Source organism: Rhipicephalus microplus, chromosome X (genome assembly GCF_043290135.1).
Source record: "Rhipicephalus microplus isolate Deutch F79 chromosome X, USDA_Rmic, whole genome shotgun sequence".
Lineage (NCBI taxonomy): Eukaryota > Metazoa > Arthropoda > Arachnida > Ixodida > Ixodidae > Rhipicephalus > Rhipicephalus microplus.
This window is the reverse complement of record NC_134710.1, coordinates 163165934-163190599: the sequence shown is the minus strand read 5'-3', so window position 1 is coordinate 163190599 and position 24666 is coordinate 163165934. Positions and strand designations below refer to the sequence as shown.

The 24666-nt window shown below is 52.0% G+C and overlaps 1 protein-coding gene and 37 non-coding genes across 38 annotated transcripts; all 38 read right to left on the bottom strand.

Moving 5' to 3' along the window:
• Positions 1-788: 788 nt before the first annotated feature.
• On the bottom strand, positions 789-870 carry TRNAS-GCU (transfer RNA serine (anticodon GCU)). The gene has a single exon. It is a non-coding gene; the product is annotated as a tRNA-Ser (tRNA).
• Positions 871-1108: 238 nt separating this feature from the next.
• Positions 1109-1190, bottom strand: TRNAS-GCU (transfer RNA serine (anticodon GCU)). Its single transcript has one exon. It is a non-coding gene; the product is annotated as a tRNA-Ser (tRNA).
• A 239-nt stretch (positions 1191-1429) lies between these two features.
• TRNAS-GCU (transfer RNA serine (anticodon GCU)) lies at positions 1430-1511 on the bottom strand. The gene has a single exon. It is a non-coding gene; the product is annotated as a tRNA-Ser (tRNA).
• A 727-nt stretch (positions 1512-2238) lies between these two features.
• TRNAS-GCU (transfer RNA serine (anticodon GCU)) lies at positions 2239-2320 on the bottom strand. The gene has a single exon. It is a non-coding gene; the product is annotated as a tRNA-Ser (tRNA).
• Positions 2321-2560: 240 nt separating this feature from the next.
• TRNAS-GCU (transfer RNA serine (anticodon GCU)) lies at positions 2561-2642 on the bottom strand. Its single transcript has one exon. It is a non-coding gene; the product is annotated as a tRNA-Ser (tRNA).
• A 399-nt stretch (positions 2643-3041) lies between these two features.
• Positions 3042-3123, bottom strand: TRNAS-GCU (transfer RNA serine (anticodon GCU)). Its single transcript has one exon. It is a non-coding gene; the product is annotated as a tRNA-Ser (tRNA).
• A 560-nt stretch (positions 3124-3683) lies between these two features.
• TRNAS-GCU (transfer RNA serine (anticodon GCU)) lies at positions 3684-3765 on the bottom strand. Its single transcript has one exon. It is a non-coding gene; the product is annotated as a tRNA-Ser (tRNA).
• A 403-nt stretch (positions 3766-4168) lies between these two features.
• On the bottom strand, positions 4169-4250 carry TRNAS-GCU (transfer RNA serine (anticodon GCU)). The gene has a single exon. It is a non-coding gene; the product is annotated as a tRNA-Ser (tRNA).
• Positions 4251-4972: 722 nt separating this feature from the next.
• TRNAS-GCU (transfer RNA serine (anticodon GCU)) lies at positions 4973-5054 on the bottom strand. The gene has a single exon. It is a non-coding gene; the product is annotated as a tRNA-Ser (tRNA).
• Positions 5055-5133: 79 nt separating this feature from the next.
• TRNAS-GCU (transfer RNA serine (anticodon GCU)) lies at positions 5134-5215 on the bottom strand. The gene has a single exon. It is a non-coding gene; the product is annotated as a tRNA-Ser (tRNA).
• Positions 5216-9109: 3894 nt separating this feature from the next.
• On the bottom strand, positions 9110-10813 carry LOC142775131 (uncharacterized). The gene has a single exon (XM_075876480.1). The coding sequence runs from the start codon at positions 10811-10813 to the stop codon at positions 9626-9628; it is 1188 nt and encodes a 395-aa protein (XP_075732595.1). The 3' UTR covers positions 9110-9625.
• Positions 10814-11269: 456 nt separating this feature from the next.
• Positions 11270-11351, bottom strand: TRNAR-GCG (transfer RNA arginine (anticodon GCG)). Its single transcript has one exon. It is a non-coding gene; the product is annotated as a tRNA-Arg (tRNA).
• A 79-nt stretch (positions 11352-11430) lies between these two features.
• On the bottom strand, positions 11431-11512 carry TRNAS-GCU (transfer RNA serine (anticodon GCU)). Its single transcript has one exon. It is a non-coding gene; the product is annotated as a tRNA-Ser (tRNA).
• Positions 11513-11751: 239 nt separating this feature from the next.
• On the bottom strand, positions 11752-11833 carry TRNAS-GCU (transfer RNA serine (anticodon GCU)). Its single transcript has one exon. It is a non-coding gene; the product is annotated as a tRNA-Ser (tRNA).
• Positions 11834-12071: 238 nt separating this feature from the next.
• On the bottom strand, positions 12072-12153 carry TRNAR-GCG (transfer RNA arginine (anticodon GCG)). Its single transcript has one exon. It is a non-coding gene; the product is annotated as a tRNA-Arg (tRNA).
• Positions 12154-12233: 80 nt separating this feature from the next.
• On the bottom strand, positions 12234-12315 carry TRNAR-CCU (transfer RNA arginine (anticodon CCU)). Its single transcript has one exon. It is a non-coding gene; the product is annotated as a tRNA-Arg (tRNA).
• Positions 12316-12875: 560 nt separating this feature from the next.
• Positions 12876-12957, bottom strand: TRNAS-GCU (transfer RNA serine (anticodon GCU)). The gene has a single exon. It is a non-coding gene; the product is annotated as a tRNA-Ser (tRNA).
• A 237-nt stretch (positions 12958-13194) lies between these two features.
• TRNAS-GCU (transfer RNA serine (anticodon GCU)) lies at positions 13195-13276 on the bottom strand. The gene has a single exon. It is a non-coding gene; the product is annotated as a tRNA-Ser (tRNA).
• Positions 13277-13837: 561 nt separating this feature from the next.
• Positions 13838-13919, bottom strand: TRNAS-GCU (transfer RNA serine (anticodon GCU)). Its single transcript has one exon. It is a non-coding gene; the product is annotated as a tRNA-Ser (tRNA).
• Positions 13920-15443: 1524 nt separating this feature from the next.
• Positions 15444-15525, bottom strand: TRNAS-GCU (transfer RNA serine (anticodon GCU)). The gene has a single exon. It is a non-coding gene; the product is annotated as a tRNA-Ser (tRNA).
• A 239-nt stretch (positions 15526-15764) lies between these two features.
• On the bottom strand, positions 15765-15846 carry TRNAS-GCU (transfer RNA serine (anticodon GCU)). Its single transcript has one exon. It is a non-coding gene; the product is annotated as a tRNA-Ser (tRNA).
• A 723-nt stretch (positions 15847-16569) lies between these two features.
• On the bottom strand, positions 16570-16651 carry TRNAS-GCU (transfer RNA serine (anticodon GCU)). Its single transcript has one exon. It is a non-coding gene; the product is annotated as a tRNA-Ser (tRNA).
• A 79-nt stretch (positions 16652-16730) lies between these two features.
• On the bottom strand, positions 16731-16812 carry TRNAS-GCU (transfer RNA serine (anticodon GCU)). Its single transcript has one exon. It is a non-coding gene; the product is annotated as a tRNA-Ser (tRNA).
• Positions 16813-17213: 401 nt separating this feature from the next.
• TRNAR-GCG (transfer RNA arginine (anticodon GCG)) lies at positions 17214-17295 on the bottom strand. Its single transcript has one exon. It is a non-coding gene; the product is annotated as a tRNA-Arg (tRNA).
• A 722-nt stretch (positions 17296-18017) lies between these two features.
• Positions 18018-18099, bottom strand: TRNAS-GCU (transfer RNA serine (anticodon GCU)). The gene has a single exon. It is a non-coding gene; the product is annotated as a tRNA-Ser (tRNA).
• Positions 18100-18337: 238 nt separating this feature from the next.
• TRNAR-CCU (transfer RNA arginine (anticodon CCU)) lies at positions 18338-18419 on the bottom strand. Its single transcript has one exon. It is a non-coding gene; the product is annotated as a tRNA-Arg (tRNA).
• A 237-nt stretch (positions 18420-18656) lies between these two features.
• TRNAS-GCU (transfer RNA serine (anticodon GCU)) lies at positions 18657-18738 on the bottom strand. The gene has a single exon. It is a non-coding gene; the product is annotated as a tRNA-Ser (tRNA).
• Positions 18739-18976: 238 nt separating this feature from the next.
• TRNAS-GCU (transfer RNA serine (anticodon GCU)) lies at positions 18977-19058 on the bottom strand. Its single transcript has one exon. It is a non-coding gene; the product is annotated as a tRNA-Ser (tRNA).
• Positions 19059-19622: 564 nt separating this feature from the next.
• Positions 19623-19704, bottom strand: TRNAS-GCU (transfer RNA serine (anticodon GCU)). Its single transcript has one exon. It is a non-coding gene; the product is annotated as a tRNA-Ser (tRNA).
• Positions 19705-20101: 397 nt separating this feature from the next.
• TRNAR-CCU (transfer RNA arginine (anticodon CCU)) lies at positions 20102-20183 on the bottom strand. The gene has a single exon. It is a non-coding gene; the product is annotated as a tRNA-Arg (tRNA).
• Positions 20184-20741: 558 nt separating this feature from the next.
• Positions 20742-20823, bottom strand: TRNAS-GCU (transfer RNA serine (anticodon GCU)). Its single transcript has one exon. It is a non-coding gene; the product is annotated as a tRNA-Ser (tRNA).
• A 237-nt stretch (positions 20824-21060) lies between these two features.
• On the bottom strand, positions 21061-21142 carry TRNAS-GCU (transfer RNA serine (anticodon GCU)). Its single transcript has one exon. It is a non-coding gene; the product is annotated as a tRNA-Ser (tRNA).
• Positions 21143-21379: 237 nt separating this feature from the next.
• On the bottom strand, positions 21380-21461 carry TRNAS-GCU (transfer RNA serine (anticodon GCU)). Its single transcript has one exon. It is a non-coding gene; the product is annotated as a tRNA-Ser (tRNA).
• A 563-nt stretch (positions 21462-22024) lies between these two features.
• Positions 22025-22106, bottom strand: TRNAS-GCU (transfer RNA serine (anticodon GCU)). Its single transcript has one exon. It is a non-coding gene; the product is annotated as a tRNA-Ser (tRNA).
• A 401-nt stretch (positions 22107-22507) lies between these two features.
• TRNAS-GCU (transfer RNA serine (anticodon GCU)) lies at positions 22508-22589 on the bottom strand. Its single transcript has one exon. It is a non-coding gene; the product is annotated as a tRNA-Ser (tRNA).
• Positions 22590-23148: 559 nt separating this feature from the next.
• On the bottom strand, positions 23149-23230 carry TRNAS-GCU (transfer RNA serine (anticodon GCU)). Its single transcript has one exon. It is a non-coding gene; the product is annotated as a tRNA-Ser (tRNA).
• A 238-nt stretch (positions 23231-23468) lies between these two features.
• On the bottom strand, positions 23469-23550 carry TRNAS-GCU (transfer RNA serine (anticodon GCU)). The gene has a single exon. It is a non-coding gene; the product is annotated as a tRNA-Ser (tRNA).
• Positions 23551-24106: 556 nt separating this feature from the next.
• TRNAS-GCU (transfer RNA serine (anticodon GCU)) lies at positions 24107-24188 on the bottom strand. The gene has a single exon. It is a non-coding gene; the product is annotated as a tRNA-Ser (tRNA).
• Positions 24189-24666: the final 478 nt, after the last annotated feature.

Here is a 24666-nt window from a genome sequence, read left to right as displayed (position 1 = left end):
GATTCGAACCCACGCGGGCTGAGCCCAATAAATTAGCAGTCAATCCTTAACCTCTCGGCCACCTCGTCCGCATGGCACCCCATCCGTGCAGCTTACACACTAGTGTCGAAGACCGATCACTGGGAGAAGAAAAAAAAGTTACGCGACTCGACGAGGATGGGATTCGAACCCACGCGGGACCAGCCCAATGGATTAGAGTCAATCGCCTTAACCTCTCGGCCACCTTGTCTGCCTTCCAGGCCATTCGTGCGGCTTACACACTAGTGTCGTAGACAGATCACTGGGAGAACAAAATGAGTTACGCGACTCGACCAGGACGAGATTCGAACCCACGCGGAATGAGTCCAATAGATTAGGAGTCCATCGCCATAACCTCCCGGCCACATTGTCCGACTTGCACCCCATCTCTGCAGCTTACATACTCGTGTCGAAGACCGATCACTGGGAGAACAAAAAAAAGCTACGCGACTCGACGAAGATGGGATTCGAACCCACGCGGGCAGAGCCCAATGCATTAGCAGTTTATCGTCTTAACCTCTCGGCCAGCACGCCCGCCTTGCAGGTCATTCTTGCAGCTTACACACTAGTGTCGAAGACCCATCACTCAGAGAAAAAAGTTACGAGACTCGACGAGGATGGGATTCGAACCCACGCGGGCAGATCTCAATGGATGAGCAGTCCATCGCCTTAAGCTCTCGTCCACCTTGTCCGCCTTGCAGGCCATCTGTGCAGCTTACACACTAGTGTCGAAGACCGATCACTGGGAGAACAAAAAAAGTTTCGGGACTCGACGAGGATGGGATTCGAACCCACGCGGGCAGAGCCCAATGGATTAGCAGTCCATCATCTTAACCTCTCGGCCACCTCGTCCGACTTGCACCCCATCTATGCAGCATACACACTAGTGTCGAAGACCGATCATTGGGAGAACAAAAAAAGTTTCGGGACTCGACGAGGATGGGATTCGAACCCACCCGGGCAGAGCCCAATAAATTAGCAGTCAATCCTTAACCTCTCAGCCACCTCGTCCGCATTGCACCCCATCCGTGCAGCTTAAACACTAGTGTCGAAGACCGATCACTGGGAGAAGAAAAAAAGTTACGTGACTCGACGAGGATTGGATTCGAACCCACGCGGGCAGAGCCCAATGGATTAGCAGTCCATCGGCTTAACCTCTCGGCCACCTCGTCCGCCTTGCAGGCCACCCGTGCAGCCTACACACTAGTGTCGAAGACCCATCACTGGGAGAACCAAAAAAAGTTACGCGACTCGACGAGGATGGAATTCGAACCCACGCGGGCAGAGCCCAATAAATTAGCAGTCAATCCTTAACCTCTCAGCCACCTCGTCCGCATCGCACCCCATCCGTGCAGCTTAAATACTAGTGTCGAAGACCGATCACTGAGAGAAGAAAAAAAGTTACGTGACTCGACGAGTATGGGATTCGAACCCACGCGGGCAGAGCCCAATGGATTAGCAGTCCATCGCCTTAACCTCTCGGCCACCTCGTCCGCCTTGCAGGCCACCCGTGCAGCTTACACACTAGTGTCGAAGACTGATTACAGGGAGAACAAAAAAAAAGTTACGCGACTCGACGAGGATCGGATTCGAACCCACGCGGGCAGAGTCCAATGGATTAGCAGTCAATCGCCTTAACCTCTCGGCCACCTCGTCTGCCTTGCAGGCCATTCGTGCGGCTTACACACTAGTGTCGTAGACAGATCACTGGGAGAACAAAATGAGTTACACGACTCGACGAGGATGGGTTTCGAACCATCGCGGAATGAGCCCAATGGATTAGCAGTCCATCGCCATAACCTCCCGGCCACCTTGTCCGACTTGCACCCCATCTGTGCAGCTTACATACTAGTGTCGAAGACCGATCACTGGGAGAACAAAAAAAAGCTACGCGACTCGACGAGGACGGGATTCGAACCAACGCGGGCAGAACCCAATGCATTAGCAATCCATCGTCTTAACCTCTCAGCCAGCTCGTCCGCCTTGCAGGTCATTCTTGCAGCTTACACACTAGTGTCGAAGACCCATCACTCGGAGAAAAAAAGTTACGCGACTCGACGAGGATGGGATTCGAACCCACGCAGGCAGAGCTCAATGGATTAGCAGTCCATCGCCTTAAGCTCTCGTCGTTCCTCGTCCGGCTTGCAGGCCATCTGTGCAGCTTACACACTAATGTCGAAGACCGATCACTGGGAGAACAAAAAAAAAAGTTACGCGACTCGACGAGGATGGGATTCGAAACCACGCGGGCAGAGCCCAATGGATTAGCAGTCCATCGCCTTAACCTCCCGGCCACCTCGTCCGCCTTGCAGGCCACCCGTGCAGCTTACACACTAGAGTCGAAGACTGATTACTGGGAGAACAAAAAAAAGTTACGCGACTCGACGAGGATGGGATTCGAACCCATGCGGGCCGAGCCCAATAAATTAGCAGTCAATCCTTAACCTCTCGGCCACCTCGTCCGCATTGCACCCCATTCGTGCAGCTTACACACAAGTGTCGAAGAGCGATCACTGGGAGAAGAAAAAAAAGTTACGCGACACGACGAGGATGGGATTCGAACCCACACGGGCAGAGCCCAATGGATTAGCAGTAAATCGCCTTAACCTCTCGGCCACCTCGTCTGCCTTGCAGGCCATTCGTGCGGCTTACACACTAGTATCGTAGACAGATCACTGGGAAAACAAAAAAACTTAGGCGACTCGATGAGGATGGGATTCGAACCCACGCGGGCAGAGCCCAATGCATTAGCAGTCCATCGTCTTAACCTCTCGGCCAGCTCGTCCGCCTTGCAGGCCATTCGTGCAGCTTACACACTAGTGTCGAAGACCGATCACTGGAAGAACAAAAAAAAGTTACACGACTCAACGAGAATGGAATTCGAACCCACGCGGGCAGAGCCCAATAAATTAGCACTCAATCCTTAACCTCTCAGCCACCTCGTCCGCATTGCACCCCATCCGTGCAGCTTAAACACTAGTGTCGAAGACCGATCACTAGAGAAGAAAAAAAGTTACGTGACTCGACGAGGATGGGATTCGAACCCACGCGGGCAGAGCCCAATGGATTAGCAGTCCATCGCCTTAACCTCTCGGCCACCTCGTCCGCCTTGCAGGCCACCCGTGCAGCTTACACACTAGTGTCGAAGACTGATTACAGGGAGAACAAAAAAAAAGTTACGCGACTCGACGAGGATGGGATTCGAACCCACGCAGTCCGAGCCCAAAAAAATTGCAGTCAATCCTTAACCTCTCGGCCACCTCGTCCGCATTGCACCCCATCCGTGAGGCTTACACACTAGTGTCGAAGACAGATCACTGGGAGAAGAAAAAAAAGTTACGCGACTCGACGAGGATCGGATTCGAACCCACGCGGGCAGAGTCCAATGGATTAGCAGTCCATCATCTTAACCTCTCGGCCACCTCGTCCGACTTGCACCCCATCTGTGCAGCATACACACTAGTGTCGAAGACCGATCATTGGGAGAACAAAAAAGTTTCGGGACTCGACGAGGATGGGATTCGAACCCACCCGGGCAGAGCCCAATAAATTAGCTGTCAATCCTTAACCTCTCAGCCACCTCGTCCGCATTGCACCCCGTCCGTGCAGCTTAAACACTAGTGTCGAAGACCGATCACTGGGAGAAGAAAAAAAGTTACGTGACTCGACGAGGATTGGATTCGAACCCACGCGGGCAGAGCCCAATGGATTAGCAGTCAATCGCCTTAACCTCTCGGCCACCTCGTCTGCCTTGCAGGCCATTCGTGCGGCTTACACACTAGTGTCGTAGACAGATCACTGGGAGAACAAAATGAGTTACGCGACTCGACGAGGATGGGTTTCGAACCATCGCGGAATGAGCCCAATGGATTAGCAGTCCATCGCCATAACCTCCCGGCCACCTTGTCCGACTTGCACCCCATCTGTGCAGCTTACATACTAGTGTCGAAGACCGATCACTGGGAGAACAAAAAAAAGTTACGGGACTCGACGAGGATGGGATTCGAACCAACGCGGGCAGAGCCCAATGAATTAGCAGTCCATCGCCTTAAGCTCTCGTCGTTCCTCGTCCGCCTTGCAGGCCATCCGTGCAGCTTAAATACTAGTGTCGAAGACCGATCACTGAGAGAAGAAAAAAAGTTACGTGACTCGACGAGTATGGGATTCGAACCCACGCGGGCAGAGCCCAATGGATTAGCAGTCCATCGCCTTAACCTCTCGGCCACCTCGTCCGCCTTGCAGGCCACCCGTGCAGCTTACACACTAGTGTCAAAGACTGATAACTGGGAGAACAAAAAAAAAGTTACGCGGCTCGACGAGGATCGGATTCGAACCCACGCGGGCTGAGCCCAATGGATTAGAGTCAATCGCCTTAACCTCTCGGCCACCTTGTCTGCCTTGCAGGCCATTCGTGCGGCTTACACACTAGTGTCGTAGACAGATCACTGGGAGAACAAAATGAGTTACGCGGCTCGACCAGGACGAGATTCGAACCATCGCGGAATGAGCCCAATGGATTAGCAGTCCATCGCCATAACCTCCGGGCCACCTTGTCCGACTTGCACCCCATCTGTGCAGCTTACATACTAGTGTCGAAGACCGATCACTGGGAGAACAAAAAAAAGCTACGCGACTCGACGAGGACGGGATTCGAACCAACGCGGGCAGAACCCAATGCATTAGCAATCCATCGTCTTAACCTCTCAGCCAGCTCGTCCGCCTTGCAGGTCATTCTTGCAGCTTACACACTAGTGTCGAAGACCCATCACTCGGAGAAAAAAAGTTACGCGACTCGACGAGGATGGGATTCGAACCCACGCAAGCAGAGCTCAATGGATTAGCAGTCCATCGCCTTAAGCTCTCGTCGTTCCTCGTCCGCCTTGCAGGCCATCTGTGCAGCTTACACACTAATGTCGAAGACCGATCACTGGGAGAACAAAAAAGTTACCCGACTCAACGAGGATGAGATTCGAACCCACGCGGGCAGAGCCCAATGCATTAGCAGTCCATCGCCTTAACCTCTCGGCCACCTCGTCCGCCTTGTAGGCCATTCGTGCAGCTTACACACTAGTGACGAATATCAATCACTGGGAGAACAAAAAAAGCTACGCGACTCGACGAGGATGGCACTCGAACCCACGCGGGCAGAGCCCAATGGATCAGCAGTTCATCGCCTTAACCTATCGGCCACCTCGTCCGTCTTGCAGGCCCCCCGTGCAGCTTACACACTAGTGTCAAAGACTGATGACTGAGAGAACAAAAAAAAAGTTACGCGACTCTACGAGGATGGGATTCGAACCTACGCAGGCCGAGCCCAAAAAATTAGCAGTCAATCCTTAACCTCTCGGCCACCTCGTCCGCATTGCACCCCATCCGTGCAGCTTACACACTAGTGTCGAAGACCGATCACTGGGAGAACAAAAAAAAGTTACGCGACTCGACAAGGATGGGATTCGAACGCAGGCGGGCAGAGCCCAATGGATTAGCAGTGAATCGCCTTAACCTCTCGGCCACCTCGTCCGCATTGCACCCCCATCCGTGCAGCTTAAACACTAGTGTCGAAGACCGATCACAGGGAGAAGAAAAAAAGTTACGCGACTCGACGAGGATGGGATTCGAACCCACGCAGGCTGAGCCCAATAAATTAGCAGTCAATCCTTAACCTCTCGGCCACCTCGTACACATTGCACCCCATCCGTGCAGCTTCCACAGTAGTGTCGAATACCGATCACTGGGAGAAGAAAAAAAGTTACGCGACTCGACGAGGATGCGATTCGAAACCACGCGGGCAGAGTCCAATAGATTAGCAGTCAATCGCCTTAACCTCTCGGCCAGCTCGTCCGCCTTGCAGGTCATTCTTGCAGCTTACACACTAGTGTCGAAGACCCATCACTCGGAGAAAAAAAGTTACGCGACTTGACGAGGATGAGATTCGAACCCACGCGGGCAGAGCTCAATCGATTAGCAGTCCATCGCCTTAAGCTCTCGGCCACCTCTTCCTTTTTTTTTTTTTTTTTTTTCTTTATTGCCTTTTAATAACCACAAGCAAAGGAAATACATACAAAATATGTACACTTACTAAAACACCAGCTTCAACTTGGCCAGTGCACTTGGTTTAAAAAGGCTTCACAGAAGCCAATTGGTCGAGCACAGGTAACCACTCAGGGGGTTCAGGCAGCGCTTTAAACACGTCTCGTGTATACAGCATACTCTCAACAAAATAGTCTCTCGCTGAACGTGCGTCTACACGCATATGTCGAACATCCATTCTTGTCCTCCACACACTATGCATGCAAAGCAACATTAACATGTCACTCGGCACTTCCCCTGCAGCTGCACACGGAAGAAAACGGATTCCAAAAGCGTTGATAGGTAGTTCTTTTTTTATAGTCCGTTGTAGTACGTCCCACAAGAACACAGCATCATGGCAGTCGAGAAAGATATGATTTATCGTTTCTGGTTTGCCGCAGATTAGACAGTTGACGGACCACGGTACAAAAAGCCCTTTACTTTTTAGCCATGGCAGTACAGGGAGAGTGCCGGTATGCACTTGAAAGAAGAATGTTTTGACAGAGGGTCTGACCGGCATTCTCTTAACACGTTTAAACACGTCACGCTCAGAACCTAGCCTGCACGAAGCTCGGTAGACGGGCACTGGCAGGAAGACATCAAGAAGGTCACGGTACAGTTTCTTTTTGGTCACGTCGGACAAGTATTCGTACGAAAATCTTTCCTTGAGCAGGCGTGTAGCTGTAACTACTTCTCGCAAATAAGGACTGAGTGGTCCAGCTTCGAAGGCAAAAGATGACACGACGAAATCAGATAAGGGGGTCTGCAGTCTTGCTTGGATCACAGTTCTCAAGAAATTGTCAGTTTGATCTCGAGCGAACATGAATCTGCTCACCAACTGCTTAAAAAACAAATGCAAAAGCCCCAGACCACCATATTTTACCCTATGAAATAAATTGCACCGGCTCGTGCGCTCCCACTGCGACCCCCATATAAAGGTCGCGAATACTCGGTGCATTTTCTGGACCGAAGTGCGGGTCATGGTTAACACTTGTAGTACATAAAACACTTTTGCAATCAGAAATACATTGCACACGGACGCTTTTGCAAACATTGATAAATTGCGACCTCCCCACTTATCAGTACAATTTTTAATGCGTTGACGTTCCTCAGACCAATACTCCGTAGCATTGCGGTAGTGATCCAAAGGCACACCGAGGTACTTTCCGGGTATGATTTTCCAATTCATGTTACAGTAAACTTCGGGTGTGCTTTGCCACTGGCCATGCCAAACGCCTAGACATTTTGGCCAACTAATTGCGCTGCCCGTTGCTGCACAGAATTCCCTAGCTATTCGTACAACTTCTTGCACACTTTCTTTGTCACTGCAAAACACTGCGACGTCATCAGCATAGGCTAAAATTCTAATTCCACTGGTCAGAAACGTATACCCTCTTATACTTGGTGATGCAAGTATTCGTAGACAGAAGGGCTCTAAGTAAAGCGCGAAAAGGAGTGGCGACAAAGCACAACCTTGCTTCACGCTCGAGCGCACAGGAATTGAAGCACTTACTTCTTTGTTGATTACTAAATTAGCCCTGCAGTCATGATACACCATTCTAACGCCTTCTGTAATGACAGTTCCTACATTCACATGTTCCAGCAATAAAAACAAAATTTCATGTACGACTTTATCGAACGCTTTGTGCAGGTCTAGCTGAATCATGGCCACGCGGTCATTATTTGCATCACAGCATTCTAGAATACTTCTGGTTACGTGTATATTTGTGAATATGGTTCTGCCCTTAATCCCACATGTCTGATGCGGGCCGACAAGGGATGTGACAACACTTTGGAGCCGTCTTGCTAGGACCTTCGTGTATATTTTATAGTCAGTGTTGCTCAAACTGATAGGTCGGTAGGATTCCACTGAAAGTAGCTTTGCGGGGTCATCAGTTTTGGGGATTAATACTACGTGTGCTGTCCTAAATGAATGAGGTGTTTGCTGCTTGTCGTAGCATTCTCTGATCACTCGGTGTAATGCCAGTGCCATTTCTGTCTTAAAAAATTTGTATATGGCAGCACCAAGCCCATCCGGCCCTGGTGACTTGCCGTTACCCAGGTTATCTATAGCTGATTCAATTTCTGCCACAGTGATTTCTACTTCCAGTAGCTCCCGCTCAGAGTCTTCCAATCTCGGCATAAGGGTCAGAAAGTCCTCTTTGAATCGTTCGGGGTCATTGATTGTATGGCTAAGGAGTTGCGTATAAAACTCGACAAAGGCGTGCTTTATCTGTTCGCGGTCCCGGGTAATGTAATTGCGGTATCGGATTTCATTTATCTCTTTGTTTGCTGCATGTTTCTTTTCTTCACTGAGCACCCGCTTAGTGGGCGTTTCACCCATCCACAGCCGTTCAGTGCGAGCCCTTATCATTGCTCCGCGGTACTTTTCGTCGTCGATGAATTCGAGCTTTGCTTTCGCCTCCTTTATTTCTTTCTTAAATTTTCCCGGCACTTCATTTTCTACGCTTAACATGTAGTCTAGTTCGCTTTGTAACTGCCTCTCTTGTTGCCTTTCCCGATTACGTAATACACAGGCTCTTTCAATCGCTATCATCTTTATATCACACTTCATTTGCTCCCACACAGCTATGAAGTTATTGGTCTCCAAACGAAGAGCATTTGAAAGACATTCTTTGGTTTTTGTGACAAATATTTCATCTTGCAGCAGCTTTTCATTAAATTTCCATAGAAACCAATTAAACTTCGCAGCCTTACGTTTTTCGCCAATGTTGACCTTGACCAGACAATGATCACTAAAACTAAGATGTTGAATTTGATAAGATGAGCATAGTGGCACCAACTTTGCCGACAAATATATTCTGTCTAACCTCGCGTGCGAATGACCTTGAAAGTGCGTATATCCTACTTCACCCTCCCGCGTCATTACATAACCGACATCTTCCAGCCCTGTCTCGTTCACTATTTTATTCAACAGCTCAGCGCTTCTATCGCGCACATTGAAGCTCGTTGTCTTATCCTCAGCTCTACAGACACAATTGAAGTCCCCTAGAACCACAACATTTCTTTCCGTTTTCAAGAATCCTTCAATCGCTCTGAAAAAAAATTCCCGTTCGTGCGATCTATTCGGTGCATAAACACACACAACGCGCCAAGGCATTCCAGAAACACTGAAGTCGCACACAACCAGCCTACCGCTATCGCAGGTAGACACATTTTCAACAACCGCGATACTACTACGTATGAAAACGACACAGCCTCCTGACCGCCCAACAGCATGACAAACGCAGACATTGTACCTAGAGCGAAAAACTTGAACCATTTGCTCCGTTTGTTCTTCACTTTCCATTTTAGTTTCTTGTACAGCCAGGAGGTCTATGTCGTTTTCTAACAAGATGCGACTAATCTGGCATTGTCTCCTGCGCGAACACAGGCCTCTTGAGTTCAACGTCGCGATGCAAATACCAGTTTTAAAGTTAGTCGCCATTTCTTGAAGGTTGTTTCGTCAGGTGTCATACTCACGTCGCAACAGTGGTTGCGTGTGCACAGCGTAGAAAGCCTCGGAACGTCTCCTCCGCTACGGCGGGGCCGACGTTTGAGTGCCCCTACGGTCAGGAGACAGGTTTGGTCGTGGTTTAAAGGTAGGCCGACGACCAGTCGCCGTCTTTGTTGGAGGTTCATTGATGGCCGACGTGTCAACATTTCCGGTACGGTCAGGTGTTTCACGAGCTCGCTTAAAAGCGATAGCACCGGCCTTGGTCATCTCGGCGTCCATTGCTTCCGGGCCGCCCTCTCGCGCAGCTGAAGATGACTTGCTCGCTGCTGTAGCGTCGTTCTCTACTGCTGCCGTGTCTAAATTCGTTCCTGGCGCACCAGAGTGCTTGTCGCCTTTATTGGTAGATTCCAGTGCGGCCCCAGAAGACTGTTCAGGGGGCGTGGCAGGGCCTTCCGTATAACCGTCTTCCCTGCTCGCTTCTTCGGCATCCACGGCATCCATCAGGTGTTCAGACACTTCGTCTGTTTGGCCTGGGCCCGCAATGCTGGCGTACGACCTCACACAGTGGGCGTCATCGTGGCCATAGCGACGACATACCCCACAGCGCGGCACGCGGCAATCCCGTCGAATGTGTCCGATAGCCCGGCATCGGAGGCATAGCGGTGCTCTGCCAGGAACTACGACGAGCGCCATATCCTCCGCAACTCGCAGTTGGTGTGGCAGGTCGTCCACGGACACGCCCGCGTGTAGCCTCAGCGTGACCGACCGCGTGGTTGAACCTTTATCATTGCAACCCTGCACCTTCCATTTGTCTCTGCTTATCTCGGTCACTTTTCCGTAGGGCGTTAAGGCGACTCGCACAGCCTCGTCCGGCACGCCATGAAGAAGCCAGTACAACTTCAGCCGCACACCTCGATCACGGGGGTCAACCACCATACAGCGATGGTCCTTTAGATCAAAAGACTCCGCCGCCAGCATCTTCTTTTTACCCTCATCATCCTTGAACGTCACTGCCCATACATGATTCATTTGGTATGCCCCTAGGGCAACCACTTCCGGCAGCAGCGAAAGACGAGCAAGGCTGTCTCGGACATGCTCCACTCGATATGGCCTGGCTTTCAAGTTTCCGTGCAAAAAAACCGTGTGCAAAACGGAATCACCTGAAGGCAGCTGAGGCAGAACAACCTGGAAATCTTCGCCTGGCTTTTCGGTACACCTGATACCGCGGCCCACACGGGCCGCTGAGACCGCCCCTACGCGGGAGCACATGATAAACACGTCCGTTCACTGTCGTGGCCGGAAGTGGAATGATCGGCCACCTCGTCCGCCTTGTAGGACATTCGTGCCGCTTACACACTAGTGACGAAGACCGATCACTGGGAGAACAAAAAAAGTTACGTGACTCGACGAGGATGGCATTCGAACCCACGTGGGGAGAGGCCAACGGATGAGCAGTTCATCGCCTTAACCTCTCGGCCACCTCGTCCGCATTGCAGGACACCCGTGCAGCTTACACACTAGTGTCGAAGACTGATTACTGGGAGAACAAAAAAAAATTACGCGACTCGACGAAGATGGGATTCAAACCCATGCGGGCCGAGCCCAATAAATTAGCAGTCAATCCTTAACCTCTCCGCCACCTCGTCTGCCTTGTAGGCCATTTGTGCAGCTTACAAACTAGTGTCGAAGACCGATCACTGGGAGAACAAAAAAAGTTACGTGACCCGACGAGGATGGAATTCTAACCCAAGTGGGCAGAGCCCAATGGATTCGCAGTCCATCGCCTTTACCTCTCGGCCACCTCGTCCGCCTTGTAGGCCATTCGTGCAGTTTACACACTAGTGACGAAGACCGATCACTGGGAGAACAAAAAAAGCTACGCGACTTGACGAGGATGGGATTCGAACCCACGCGGGCAGAGCCCAATGGATTAGCAGTTCATCGCCTTAACCTATCGGCCACCTCGTTCACCTTGCAGGACACCCGTGCAGCTTACACACTAGTGTCGAAGACTGATTACTGGGAGAACAAAGAAAAGTTACGCGACTCGACGAGGTTGGGATTCGAACCCACGCGGGCCGAGCCCAATAAATTTACAGTCAATCCTTAACCTCTCGGCCACCTCTTCCGCATTGCACCCCATCCGTGCAGCTTAAACACTAGTGTCGAAGACCGATCACTGGGAGAACAAAAAAATTTACGCGACCCGACGAGGATGGCATTCGAACCCAAGCGGGCAGAGCCCAATGGATTAGCAGTCCATCGCCTTAACCTCTCGGCCACCTCGTCCGGCTTGCAGGCTACTCGTGCAGCTTACACACTAGTGTAAGGACTGATTACTGGGAGAACAAAAAAAAATTACGCGACTCGACGAAGATGGGATTCAAACCCACGCGGGCCAAGCCCAATAAATTAGCAGTCAATCTTTAACCTCTCCGCCACCTCGTCTGCCTTGTAGGCCATTTGTTTAGCTTACAATCTAGTGTCGAAGACCGATCACTGGGAGAACAAAAAAAGTTACGTGACCCGACGAGGATGGAATTCTAACCCAAGTGGGCAGAGCCCAATGGATTCGCAGTCCATCGCCTTTACCTCTCGGCCACCTCGTCCGCCTTGTAGGCCATTCGTGCAGTTTACACACTAGTGACGAAGACCGATCACTGGGAGAAGAAAAAAAAGTTACGCGACTCGACGAGGATGGCATTCGAACCCACGCGGGACCAGCCCAATGGATTAGGAGTCAATCGCCTTAACCTCTCGGCCACCTTGTCTGCCTTGCAGGCCATTCGTGCGGCTTACACACTAGTGTCGTAGACAGATCACTGGGAGAACAAAATGAGTTACGCGACTCGACCAGGACGGGATTCGAACCCACGCGGAATGAGTCCAATAGATTAGCAGTCCATCGCCATAACCTCCCGGCCACCTTGTCCGACTTGCACCCCGTCTGTGCAGCTTACATACTAGTGTCGAAGACCGATCACTGGGAGAAAAAAAAAGCTACGCGACTCGACGAAAATGGGATTCGAACCCACGCGGGCAGATCCCAATGCATTAGCAGTTTATTGTCTTAACCTCTCGGCCAGCACGCCCGCCTTGCAGGTCATTCTTTCAGCTTACACACTAGTGTCGAAGACCCATCACTCAGAGAAAAAAAGTTACGCGGCTCGACGAGGATGGGATTCGAACCCACGCGGGCAGATCTCAATGGATGAGCAGCAGTCCATCGCCTTAAGCTCTCGTCCACCTTGTCCGCCTTGCAGGCCATCTGTGCAGCTTACACACTAGTGTCGAAGACGGATCACTGGGAGAAAAAAAAAGTTTCGGGACTCGACGAGGATGGGATTCGAACCCACGCGGGCAGAGCCCAATGGATTAGCAGTCCATCGCCTTAACCTCTCGGCCACCTCGTCCGACTTGCACCCCATCTGTGCAGCTTACACACTAGTGTCGAAGACCGATCACTGGGAGAACAAAAAAAGTTTCGGGACTCGACGAGGATGGGATTCGAACCCACGCGGGCAGAGCCCAATAAATTAGCAGTCAATCCTTAACCTCTCAGCCACCTCGTCCGCATTGCACCCCATCCGTGCAGCTTAAACACTAGTGTCGAAGACCGATCACTAGAGAAGAAAAAAAGTTACGTGACTCGACGAGGATGGGATTCGAACCCACGCGGGCAGAGCCCAATGGATTAGCAGTCCATCGCCTTAACCTCTCGGCCACCTCGTCCGCCTTGCAGGCCACCCGTGCAGCTTACACACTAGTGTCGAAGACTGATTACAGGGAGAACAAAAAAAAAGTTACGCGACTCGACGAGGATGGGATTCGAACCCACGCAGTCCGAGCCCAATAAATTAGCAGTCAATCCTTAACCTCTCGGCCACCTCGTCCGCATTGCACCCCATCCGTGAGGCTTACACACTAGTGTCGAAGACCGATCACTGGGAGAAGAAAAAAAAGTTACGCGACTCGACGAGAATCGGATTCGAACCCACGCGGGCAGAGTCCAATGGATTAGCAGTCCATCATCTTAACCTCTCGGCCACCTCGTCCGACTTGCACCCCATCTGTGCAGCATACACACTAGTGTCGAAGACCGATCATTGGGAGAACAAAAAAAGTTTCGGGACTCGACGAGGATGGGATTCGAACCCACCCGGGCAGAGCCCAATAAATTAGCAGTCAATCCTTAACCTCTCAGCCACCTCGTCCGCATTGCACCCCATCCGTGCAGCTTAAACACTAGTGTCGAAGACCGATCACTGGGAGAAGAAAAAAAGTTACGTGACTCGACGAGGATTGGATTCGAACCCACGCGGGCAGAGCCCAATGGATTAGCAGTCAATCGCCTTAACCTCTCGGCCACCTCGTCTGCCTTGCAGGCCATTCGTGCGGCTTACACACTAGTGTCGTAGACAGATCACTGGGAGAACAAAATGAGTTACGCGACTCGACGAGGATGGGTTTCGAACCATCGCGGAATGAGCCCAATGGATTAGCAGTCCATCGCCATAACCTCCCGGCCACCTTGTCCGACTTGCACCCCATCTGTGCAGCTTACATACTAGTGTCGAAGACCGATCACTGGGAGAACAAAAAAAAGTTACGTGACTCGACGAGGATGGGATTCGAACCAACGCGGGCAGAGCCAAATGAATTAGCAGTCCATCGCCTTAAGCTCTCGTCGTTCCTCGTCCGCCTTGCAGGCCATCTGTGCAGCTTACACACTAATGTCGAAGACCGATCACTGGGAGAACAAAAAAGTTACGCGACTCGACGAGGATGGGATTCGAAACCATGCGTGCAGAGCCCAATGGATTAGCAGTTCATCGCCTTAACTCCTCGGCCACCTCGTCCGTCTTGCAGGCCACCCGTGCAGCTTACACACTAGTGTCAAAGACTGATAACTGGGAGAACAAAAAAAAAGTTACGCGGCTCGACGAGGATCGGATTCGAACCCACGCGGGCTGAGCCCAATAAATTAGCAGTCAATCCTTAACCTCTCGGCCACCTCGTCCGCATGGCACCCCATCCGTGCAGCTTACACACTAGTGTCGAAGACCGATCACTGGGAGAAGAAAAAAAAGTTACGCGTCTCGACGAGGATGGGATTCGAACCCACGCGGGACCAGCCCAATGGATTAGAGTCAATCGCCTTAACCTCTCGGCCACCTTGTCTGCCTTGCAGGCCATTCGTGCGGCTTACACACTAGTGTCGTAGATAGATCACTGGGAGAACAAAATGAGTTACGCGGCTCGACCAGGACGAGATTCGAACCCACGCGGAATGAGTCCAATAGATTAGGAGTCCATCGCCATAACCTCCCGGCCACCTTGTCCGACTTGCACCCCATCTCTGCAGCTTACATACTCGTGTCGAAGACCGATCACTGGGAGAACAAAAAAAAGCTACGCGACTCGACGAAGATGGGATTCGAACCCACGCGGGCAGAGCCCAATGCATTAGCAGTTTATCGTCTTAACCTCTCGGCCAGCACGCCCGCCTTGCAGGTCATTCTTGCAGCTTACACACTAGTGTCGAAGACCCATCACTCAGAGAAAAAAGTTACGAGACTCGACGAGGATGGGATTCGAACCCACGCGGGCAGATCTCAATGGATGAGCAGTCCATCGCCTTAAGCTCTCGTCCACCTTGTCCGCCTTGCAGGCCATCTGTGCAGCTTACACACTAGTGTCGAAGACCGATCACTGGGAGAACAAAAAAAGTTTCGGGACTCGACGAGGATGGGATTCGAACCCACGCGGGCAGAGCCCAATAAATTAGCAGTCAATCCTTAACCTCTCAGCCACCTCGTCCGCATTGCACCCCATCCGTGCAGCTTAAACACTAGTGTCGAAGACCGATCACTGGGAGAAGAAAAAAAGTTACGTGACTCGACGAGGATTGGATTCGAACCCACGCGGGCAGAGCCCAATGGATTAGCAGTCCATCGGCTTAACCTCTCGGCCACCTCGTCCGCCTTGCAGGCCACCCGTGCAGCCTACACACTAGTGTCGAAGACCCATCACTGGGAGAACCAAAAAAAGTTACGCGACTCGACGAGGATGGAATTCGAACCCACGCGGGCAGAGCCCAATAAATTAGCAGTCAATCCTTAACCTCTCAGCCACCTCGTCCGCATCGCACCCCATCCGTGCAGCTTAAATACTAGTGTCGAAGACCGATCACTGAGAGAAGAAAAAAAGTTACGTGACTCGACGAGTATGGGATTCGAACCCACGCGGGCAGAGCCCAATGGATTAGCAGTCCATCGCCTTAACCTCTCGGCCACCTCGTCCGCCTTGCAGGCCACCCGTGCAGCTTACACACTAGTGTCGAAGACTGATTACAGGGAGAACAAAAAAAAGTTACGCGACTCGACGAGGATCGGATTCGAACCCACGCGGGCAGAGTCCAATGGATTAGCAGTCAATCGCCTTAACCTCTCGGCCACCTCGTCTGCCTTGCAGGCCATTCGTGCGGCTTACACACTAGTGTCGTAGACAGATCACTGGGAGAACAAAATGAGTTACACGACTCGACGAGGATGGGTTTCGAACCATCGCGGAATGAGCCCAATGGATTAGCAGTCCATCGCCATAACCTCCCGGCCACCTTGTCCGACTTGCACCCCATCTGTGCAGCTTACATACTAGTGTCGAAGACCGATCACTGGGAGAACAAAAAAAAGCTACGCGACTCGACGAGGACGGGATTCGAACCAACGCGGGCAGAACCCAATGCATTAGCAATCCATCGTCTTAACCTCTCAGCCAGCTCGTCCGCCTTGCAGGTCATTCTTGCAGCTTACACACTAGTGTCGAAGACCCATCACTCGGAGAAAAAAAAGTTACGCGACTCGACGATGATGGGATTCGAACCCACGCAGGCAGAGCTCAATGGATTAGCAGTCCATCGCCTTAAGCTCTCGTCGTTCCTCGTCCGCCTTGCAGGCCATCTGTGCAGCTTACACACTAATGTCGAAGACCGATCACTGGGAGAACAAAAAAGTTACCCGACTCAACGAGGATGAGATTCGAACCCACGCGGGCAGAGCCCAATGCATTAGCAGTCCATCGCCTTAACCTCTCGGCCACCTCGTCCGCCTTTTAGGCCATTCGTGCAGCTTACACACTAGTGACGAATATCAATCACTGGGAGAACAAAAAAAGCTACGCGACTCGACGAGGATGGCACTCGAACCCACGCGGGCAGAGCCCAATGGATCAGCAGTTCATCGCCTTAACCTATCGGCCACCTCGTCCGTCTTGCAGGCCCCCCGTGCAGCTTACACACTAGTGTCAAAGACTGATGACTGAGAGAACAAAAAAAAAGCTGCGCGACTCTACGAGGATGGGATTCGAACCAACGCAGGCCGAGCCCAAAAAATTAGCAGTCAATCCTTAACCTCTCGGCCACCTCGTCCGCATTGCACCCCATCCGTGCAGCTTACACACTAGTGTCGAAGACCGATCACTGGGAGAACAAAAAAAAAGTTACGCGACTCGACGAGGATGGGATTCGAACCCACGCAGGCTGAGCCCAATAAATTAGCAGTCAATCCTTAACCTCTCGGCCACCTCGTACACATTGCACCCCATCCGTGCAGCTTCCACAGTAGTGTCGAATACCGATCACTGGGAGAAGAAAAAAAGTTACGTGACCCGACGAGGATGGAATTCTAACCCAAGTGGGCAGAGCCCAATGGATTCGCAGTCCATCGCCTTTACCTCTCGGCCACCTCGTCCGCCTTGTAGGCCATTCGTGCAGTTTACACACTAGTGACGAAGACCGATCACTGGGAGAAGAAAAAAAAGTTACGCGACTCGACGAGGATGGCATTCGAACCCACGCGGGACCAGCCCAATGGATTAGGAGTTAATCGCCTTAACCTCTCGGCCACCTTGTCTGCCTTGCAGGCCATTCGTGCGGCTTACACACTAGTGTCGTAGACAGATCACTGGGAGAACAAAATGAGTTACGCGACTCGACCAGGACGGGATTCGAACCCACGCGGAATGAGTCCAATAGATTAGCAGTCCATCGCCATAACCTCCCGGCCACCTTGTCCGACTTGCACCCCGTCTGTGCAGCTTACATACTAGTGTCGAAGACCGATCACTGGGAGAAAAAAAAAGCTACGCGACTCGACGAAAATGGGATTCGAACCCACGCGGGCAGATCCCAATGCATTAGCAGTTTATCGTCTTAACCTCTCGGCCAGCACGCCCGCCTTGCAGGTCATTCTTTCAGCTTACACACTAGTGTCGAAGACCCATCACTCAGAGAAAAAAAGTTACGCGGCTCGACGAGGATGAGATTCGAACCCACGCGGGCAGATCTCAATGGATGAGCAGCAGTCCATCGCCTTAAGCTCTCGTCCACCTTGTCCGCCTTGCAGGCCATCTGTGCAGCTTACACACTAGTGTCGAAGACCGATCACTGGGAGAAAAAAAAAGTTTCGGGACTCGACGAGGATGGAATTCGAACCCACGCGGGCAGAGCGAAATGGATTAGCAGTCCATCGCCTTAACCTCTCGGCCACCTCGTCCGACTTGCACCCCATCTGTGCAGCTTACACACTAGTTTCGAAGACCGATCACTGGGAGAACAAAAAAAGTTTCGGGACTCGACGAGGATGGGATTCGAACCCACGCGGGCAGAGCCCAATAAATTAGCAGTCAATCCTTAACCTCTCAGCCACCTCGTCCGCATTGCACCCCATCCGTGCAGCTTAAACACTAGTGTCGAAGACCCATCACTGGGAGAAGAAAAAAAGTTACGTGACTCGACGAGGATTGGATTCGAACCCACGCGGGCAGAGCCCAATGGATTAGGAGTCCATCGGCTTAACCTCTCGGCCACCTCGTCCGCCTTGCAGGCCACCCGTGCAGCTTACACACTAGTGTCGAAGACCCATCACTCGGAGAAAAAAAGTTACGCGACTCGACGAGGATGGGATTCGAACCCACGCGGGCAGAGCTCAATGGATTAGCAGTCCATCGCCTTAAGCTCTCGTCGTTCCTCGTCCGCCTTGCAGGCCATCTGTTCAGCTTACACACTAGTGTCGAAGACCGATCACTGCGAGAACAAAAAAGTTATGCGACTCGACGAGGATGGGATTCGAACCCACGCGGGCAGAGCCCAATGGATTAGCAGTCCATCGCCTTAACCTCTCAGCCAGCTCGTCAGCCTTGCAGGCCATTCGTGCAGCTTACACACTAGTGTCGAAGACCGATCACAGGGAGAACAAAAAAAAGTTACGCGACTCGACGAGGATGGAATTCGAACCCACGCGGGCAGAGCCCAATAAATTAGCAGTCAAACCTTAACCTCTCAGCCACCTCGTCCGCATCGCACCCCATCCGTGCAGCTTAAATACTAGTTTCGAAGACCGATCACTAGGAGAAGAAAAAAGTTACGTGAATCGACGAGTATGGGATTCGAACCCTCGCGGGCAGAGCCCAATGGATTAGCAGTCCATCGCCTTAACCTCTCGGCCACCTCGTCCGCCTTGCAGGCCACCCGTGCAGCTTACACACTAGTGTCGAAGACTGATTACAGGGAGAACAAAAAAAAAGTTACGCGACTTGACGAGGATGGGATTCGAACCCACGCAGCCCGAGCTCAATAAATTAGCAGTCAATCCTTAACCTCTCGGGCACCTCGTCCGCATTGCACCCCATCCGTGCAGCTTACACACTAGTGTCGAAGACCGATCACTGGGAGAAGAAAAAAAAGTTACGCGACTCGACGAGGATCGGATTCGAACCCACGCGGGCAGAGTCCAATGGATTAGCAGTCAATCGCCTTAACCTCTCGGCCACCTCGTCTGCCTTGCAGGCCATTCGTGCGGCTTACACACTAGTCTCGTAGACAGATCACTGGGAGAACAAAATGAGTTACGCGACTCGACGAAGATGGGTTTCGAACCAACGCGAAATGAGCCCAATGGATTAGCAGTCCACCGCCATAACCTCCCGGCCACCTTGTCCGACTTGCACCCCATCTGTGCAGCTTACATACTGGTGTCGAAGACTGATTACAGGGAGAACAAAAAAAAGTTACGCGACCCGACGAGGATGGCATTCGAACCCAAGCGGGCAGAGCCCAATGGATTAGCAGTCCATCGCCTTAACCTCTCGGCCACCTCGTCCGGCTTGCAGGCTACTCGTGCAGCTTACACACTAGTGTAAGGACTGATTACTGGGAGAACAAAAAAAATTACGCGACTCGACGAAGATGGGATTCCAACCCACGCGGGCCAAGCCCAATAAATTAGCAGTCAATCTTTAGCCTCTCCGCCACCTCGTCTGCCTTGTAGGCCATTTGTGCAGCTTACAAACTAGTGTCGAAGACCGATAACTGGGAGAACAAAAAAAGTTACGCGACCCGACGAGGATGGAATTCTTACCCAAGCGGGCTGAGCCCAATAAATTAGCAGTCAATCCTTAACCTCTCGGCCACCTCGTCCGCATTGCACCCCATCCGTGCAGCTTACACACTAGTGTCGAAGACCGATCACTGGGAGAAGAAAAAAAAGTTACGCGACTCGACGAGGATGGCATTCGAACCCACGCGGGACCAGCCCAATGGATTAGGAGTCAATCGCCTTAACCTCTCGGCCACCTTGTCTGCCTTGCAGGCCATTCGTGCGGCTTACACACTAGTGTCGTAGACAGATCACTGGGAGAACAAAATGAGTTACGCGACTCGACCAGGACGGGATTCGAACCCACGCGGAATGAGTCCAATAGATTAGCAGTCCATCGCCATAACCTCCCGGCCACCTTGTCCGACTTGCACCCCGTCTGTGCAGCTTACATACTAGTGTCGAAGACCGATCACTGGGAGAAAAAAAAGCTACGCGACTCGACGAAGATGGGATTCGAGCCCACGCGGGCAGATCCCAATGCATTAGCAGTTTATCGTCTTAACCTCTCGGCCAGCACGCCCGCCTTGCAGGTCATTCTTTCAGCTTACACACTAGTGTCGAAGACCCATCACTCAGAGAAAAAAAGTTACGCGACTCGACGAGGATGGGATTCGAACCCACGCGGGCAGATCTCAATGGATGAGCAGCAGTCCATCGCCTTAAGCTCTCGTCCACCTTGTCCGCCTTGCAGGCCATCTGTGCAGCTTACACACTAGTGTCGAAGACCGATCACTGGGAGAAAAAAAAGTTTCGGGACTCGACGAGGATGGGATTCGAACCCACGCGGGCAGAGCCCAATGGATTAGCAGTCCATCGCCTTAACCTCTCGGCCACCTCGTCCGACTTGCACCCCATCTGTGCAGCTTACACACTAGTGTCGAAGACCGATCACTGGGAGAACAAAAAAAGTTTCGGGACTCGACGAGGATGGGATTCGAACCCACGCGGGCAGAGCCCAATAAATTAGCAGTCAATCCTTAACCTCTCAGCAACCTCGTCCGCATTGCACCCCATCTGTTCAGCTTACACACTAGTGTCGAAGACCGATCACTGCGAGAACAAAAAAGTTATGCGACTCGACGAGGATGGGATTCGAACCCACGCGGGCAGAGCCCAATGGATTAGCAGTCCATCGCCTTAACCTCTCGGCCAGCTCGTCAGCCCCTCAGGCCATTCGTGCAGCTTACACACTAGTGTCGAAGACCGATCACAGGGAGAACAAAAAAAAGTTACGCGACTCGACGAGGATGGAATTCGAACCCACGCGGGCAGAGCCCAATAAATTAGCAGTCAAACCTTAACCTCTCAGCCACCTCGTCCGCATCGCACCCCATCCGTGCAGCTTAAATACTAGTTTCGAAGACCGATCACTAGGAGAAGAAAAAGTTACGTGAATCGACGAGTATGGGATTCGAACCCACGCGGGCAGAGCCCAATGGATTAGCAGTCCATCGCCTTAACCTCTCGGCCACCTCGTCCGCCTTGCAGGCCACCCGTGCAGCTTACACACTAGTGTCGAAGACTGATTACAGGGAGAACAAAAAAAAGTTACGCGACTCGACGAGGATGGGATTCGAACCCACGCAGCCCGAGCTCAATAAATTAGCAGTCAATCCTTAACCTCTCGGGCACCTCGTCCGCATTGCACCCCATCCGTGCAGCTTACACACTAGTGTCGAAGACCGATCACTGGGAGAAGAAAAAAAAGTTACGCGACTCGACGAGGATCGGATTCGAACCCACGCGGGCAGAGTCCAATGGATTAGCAGTCAATCGCCTTAACCTCTCGGCCACCTCGTCTGCCTTGCAGGCCATTCGTGCGGCTTACACACTAGTCTCGTAGACAGATCACTGGGAGAACAAAATGAGTTACGCGACTCGACGAAGATGGGTTTCGAACCAACGCGAAATGAGCCCAATGGATTAGCAGTCCACCGCCATAACCTCCCGGCCACCTTGTCCGACTTGCACCCCATCTGTGCAGCTTACATACTGGTGTCGAAGACTGATTACAGGGAGAACAAAAAAAAGTTACGCGACCCGACGAGGATGGCATTCGAACCCAAGCGGGCAGAGCCCAATGGATTAGCAGTCCATCGCCTTAACCTCTCGGCCACCTCGTCCGGCTTGCAGGCTACTCGTGCAGCTTACACACTAGTGTAAGGACTGATTACTGGGAGAACAAAAAAAAATTACGCGACTCGACGAAGATGGGATTCAAACCCACGCGGGCCAAGCCCAATAAATTAGCAGTCAATCTTTAGCCTCTCCGCCACCTCGTCTGCCTTGTAGGCCATTTGTGCAGCTTACAAACTAGAATCGAAGACTGATTACTGGGAGAACAAAAAAAAAGTTACGCGACTCGACGAGGATGGGATTCGAACCCATGCGGGCCGAGCCCAATAAATTAGCAGTCAATCCTTAACCTCTCGGCCACCTCGTCCGCATTGCACCCCATTCGTGCAGCTTACACACAAGTGTCGAAGAGCGATCACTGGGAGAAGAAAAAAAAAGTTACGCGACACGACGAGGATGGGATTCGAACCCACACGGGCAGAGCCCAATGGATTAGCAGTAAATCGCCTTAACCTCTCGGCCACCTCGTCTGCCTTGCAGGCCATTCGTGCGGCTTACACACTAGTGTCGTAGACAGATCACTGGGAGAACAAAATGAGTTCCGCGACTCGACCAGGACGGGATTCGAACCCACGCGGAACTAGTCCAATAGATTAGCAGTCCATCGCCATAACCTCCCGGCCACCTTGTCCGACTTGCACACCGTCTGTGCAGCTTACATACTAGTGTCGAAGACCGATCACTGGGAGAAAAAAAAAGCTACGCGACTCGACGAAGATGGGATTCGAACCCACGCGGGCAGATCCCAATGCATTAGCAGTTTATCGTCTTAACCTCTCGGCCAGCACGCCCGCCTTGCAGGTCATTCTTTCAGCTTACACACTAGTGTCGAAGACCCATCACTCAGAGAAAAAAAGTTACGCGACTCGACGAGGATGGGATTCGAACCCACGCGGGCAGATCTCAATGGATGAGCAGCAGTCCATCGCCTTAAGCTCTCGTCCACCTTGTCCGCCTTGCAGGCCATCTGTGCAGCTTACACACTAGTGTCGAAGACCGATCACTGGGAGAAAAAAAAGTTTCGGGACTCGACGAGGATGGGATTCGAACCCACGCGGGCAGAGCCCAATGTATTAGCAGTCGATCGCCTTAACCTCTCGGCCACCTCGTCCGACTTGCACCCCATCTGTGCAGCTTACACACTAGTGTCGAAGACCGATCACTGGGAGAACAAAAAAAGTTTCGGGACTCGACGAGGATGGGATTCGAACCCACGCGGGCAGAGCCCAATAAATTAGCAGTCAATCCTTAACCTCTCAGCCACCTCGTCCGCATTGCACCCCATCCGTGCAGCTTAAACACTAGTGTCGAAGACCGATCACTGGGAGAAGAAAAAAAGTTACGTGACTCGACGAGGATTGGATTCGAACCCACGCGGGCAGAGCCCAATGGATTAGCAGTCCATCGGCTTAACCTCTCGGCCACCTCGTCCGCCTTGCAGGCCACCCGTGCAGCTTACACACTAGTGTCGAAGACCCATCACTCGGAGAAAAAAAGTTACGCGACTCGACGAGGATGGGATTCGAACCCACGCGGGCAGAGCTCAATGGATTAGCAGTCCATCGCCTTAAGCTCTCGTCTTTCCTCGTCCGCCTTGCAGGCCATCTGTTCAGCTTACACACTAGTGTCGAAGACCGATCACTGCGAGAACAAAAAAGTTATGCGACTCGACGAGGATGGGATTCGAACCAACGCGAAATGAGCCCAATGGATTAGCAGTCCATCGCCTTAACCTCTCGGCCAGCTCGTCAGCCTTGCAGGCCATTCGTGCAGCTTACACACTAGTGTCAAAGACCGATCACAGGGAGAACAAAAAAAGTTACGCGACTCGACGAGGATGGAATTCGAACCCACGCAGGCAGAGCCCAATAAATTAGCAGTCAATCCTTAACCTCTCAGCCACCTCGTCCGCATCGCACCCCATCCGTGCAGCTTAAATACTAGTGTCGAAGACCGATCACTAGGAGAAGAAAAAAGTTACGTGACTCGACGAGTATGGGATTCAAACCCACGCGGGCAGAGCCCAATGGATTAGCAGTCCATCGCCTTAACCTCTCGGCCACCTCGTCCGCCTTGCAGGCCACCCGTGCAGCTTACATACTAGTGTCGAAGACTGATTACAGGGAGAACAAAAAAAAAGTTACGCGACTCGACGAGGATGGGATTCGAACCCACGCAGCCCGAGCTCAATAAATTAGCAGTCAATCCTTAACCTCTCGGCCACCTCGTCCGCATTGCACCCCATCCGTGCAGCTTACACACTAGTGTCGAAGACCGATCACTGGGAGAAGAAAAAAAAGTTACGCGACTCGACGAGGATCGGATTCGAACCCACGCGGGCAGAGTCCAATGGATTAGCAGTCAATCGCCTTAACCTCTCGGCCACCTCGTCTGCCTTGCAGGCCAATCGTGCGGCTTACACACTAGTCTCGTAGACAGATCACTGGGAGAACAAAATGAGTTACGCGACTCGACGAGGATGGGTTTCGAACCAACGCGAAATGAGCCCAATGGATTAGCAGTCCACCGCCATAACCTCCCGGCCAC

Bases quoted from the DNA above. Each gene is read 5' to 3' on its own strand.
- LOC142775131 (XM_075876480.1), bottom strand. From the start codon at position 10,813: ATGTGCTCCCGCGTAGGGGCGGTCTCAGCGGCCCGTGTGGGCCGCGGT.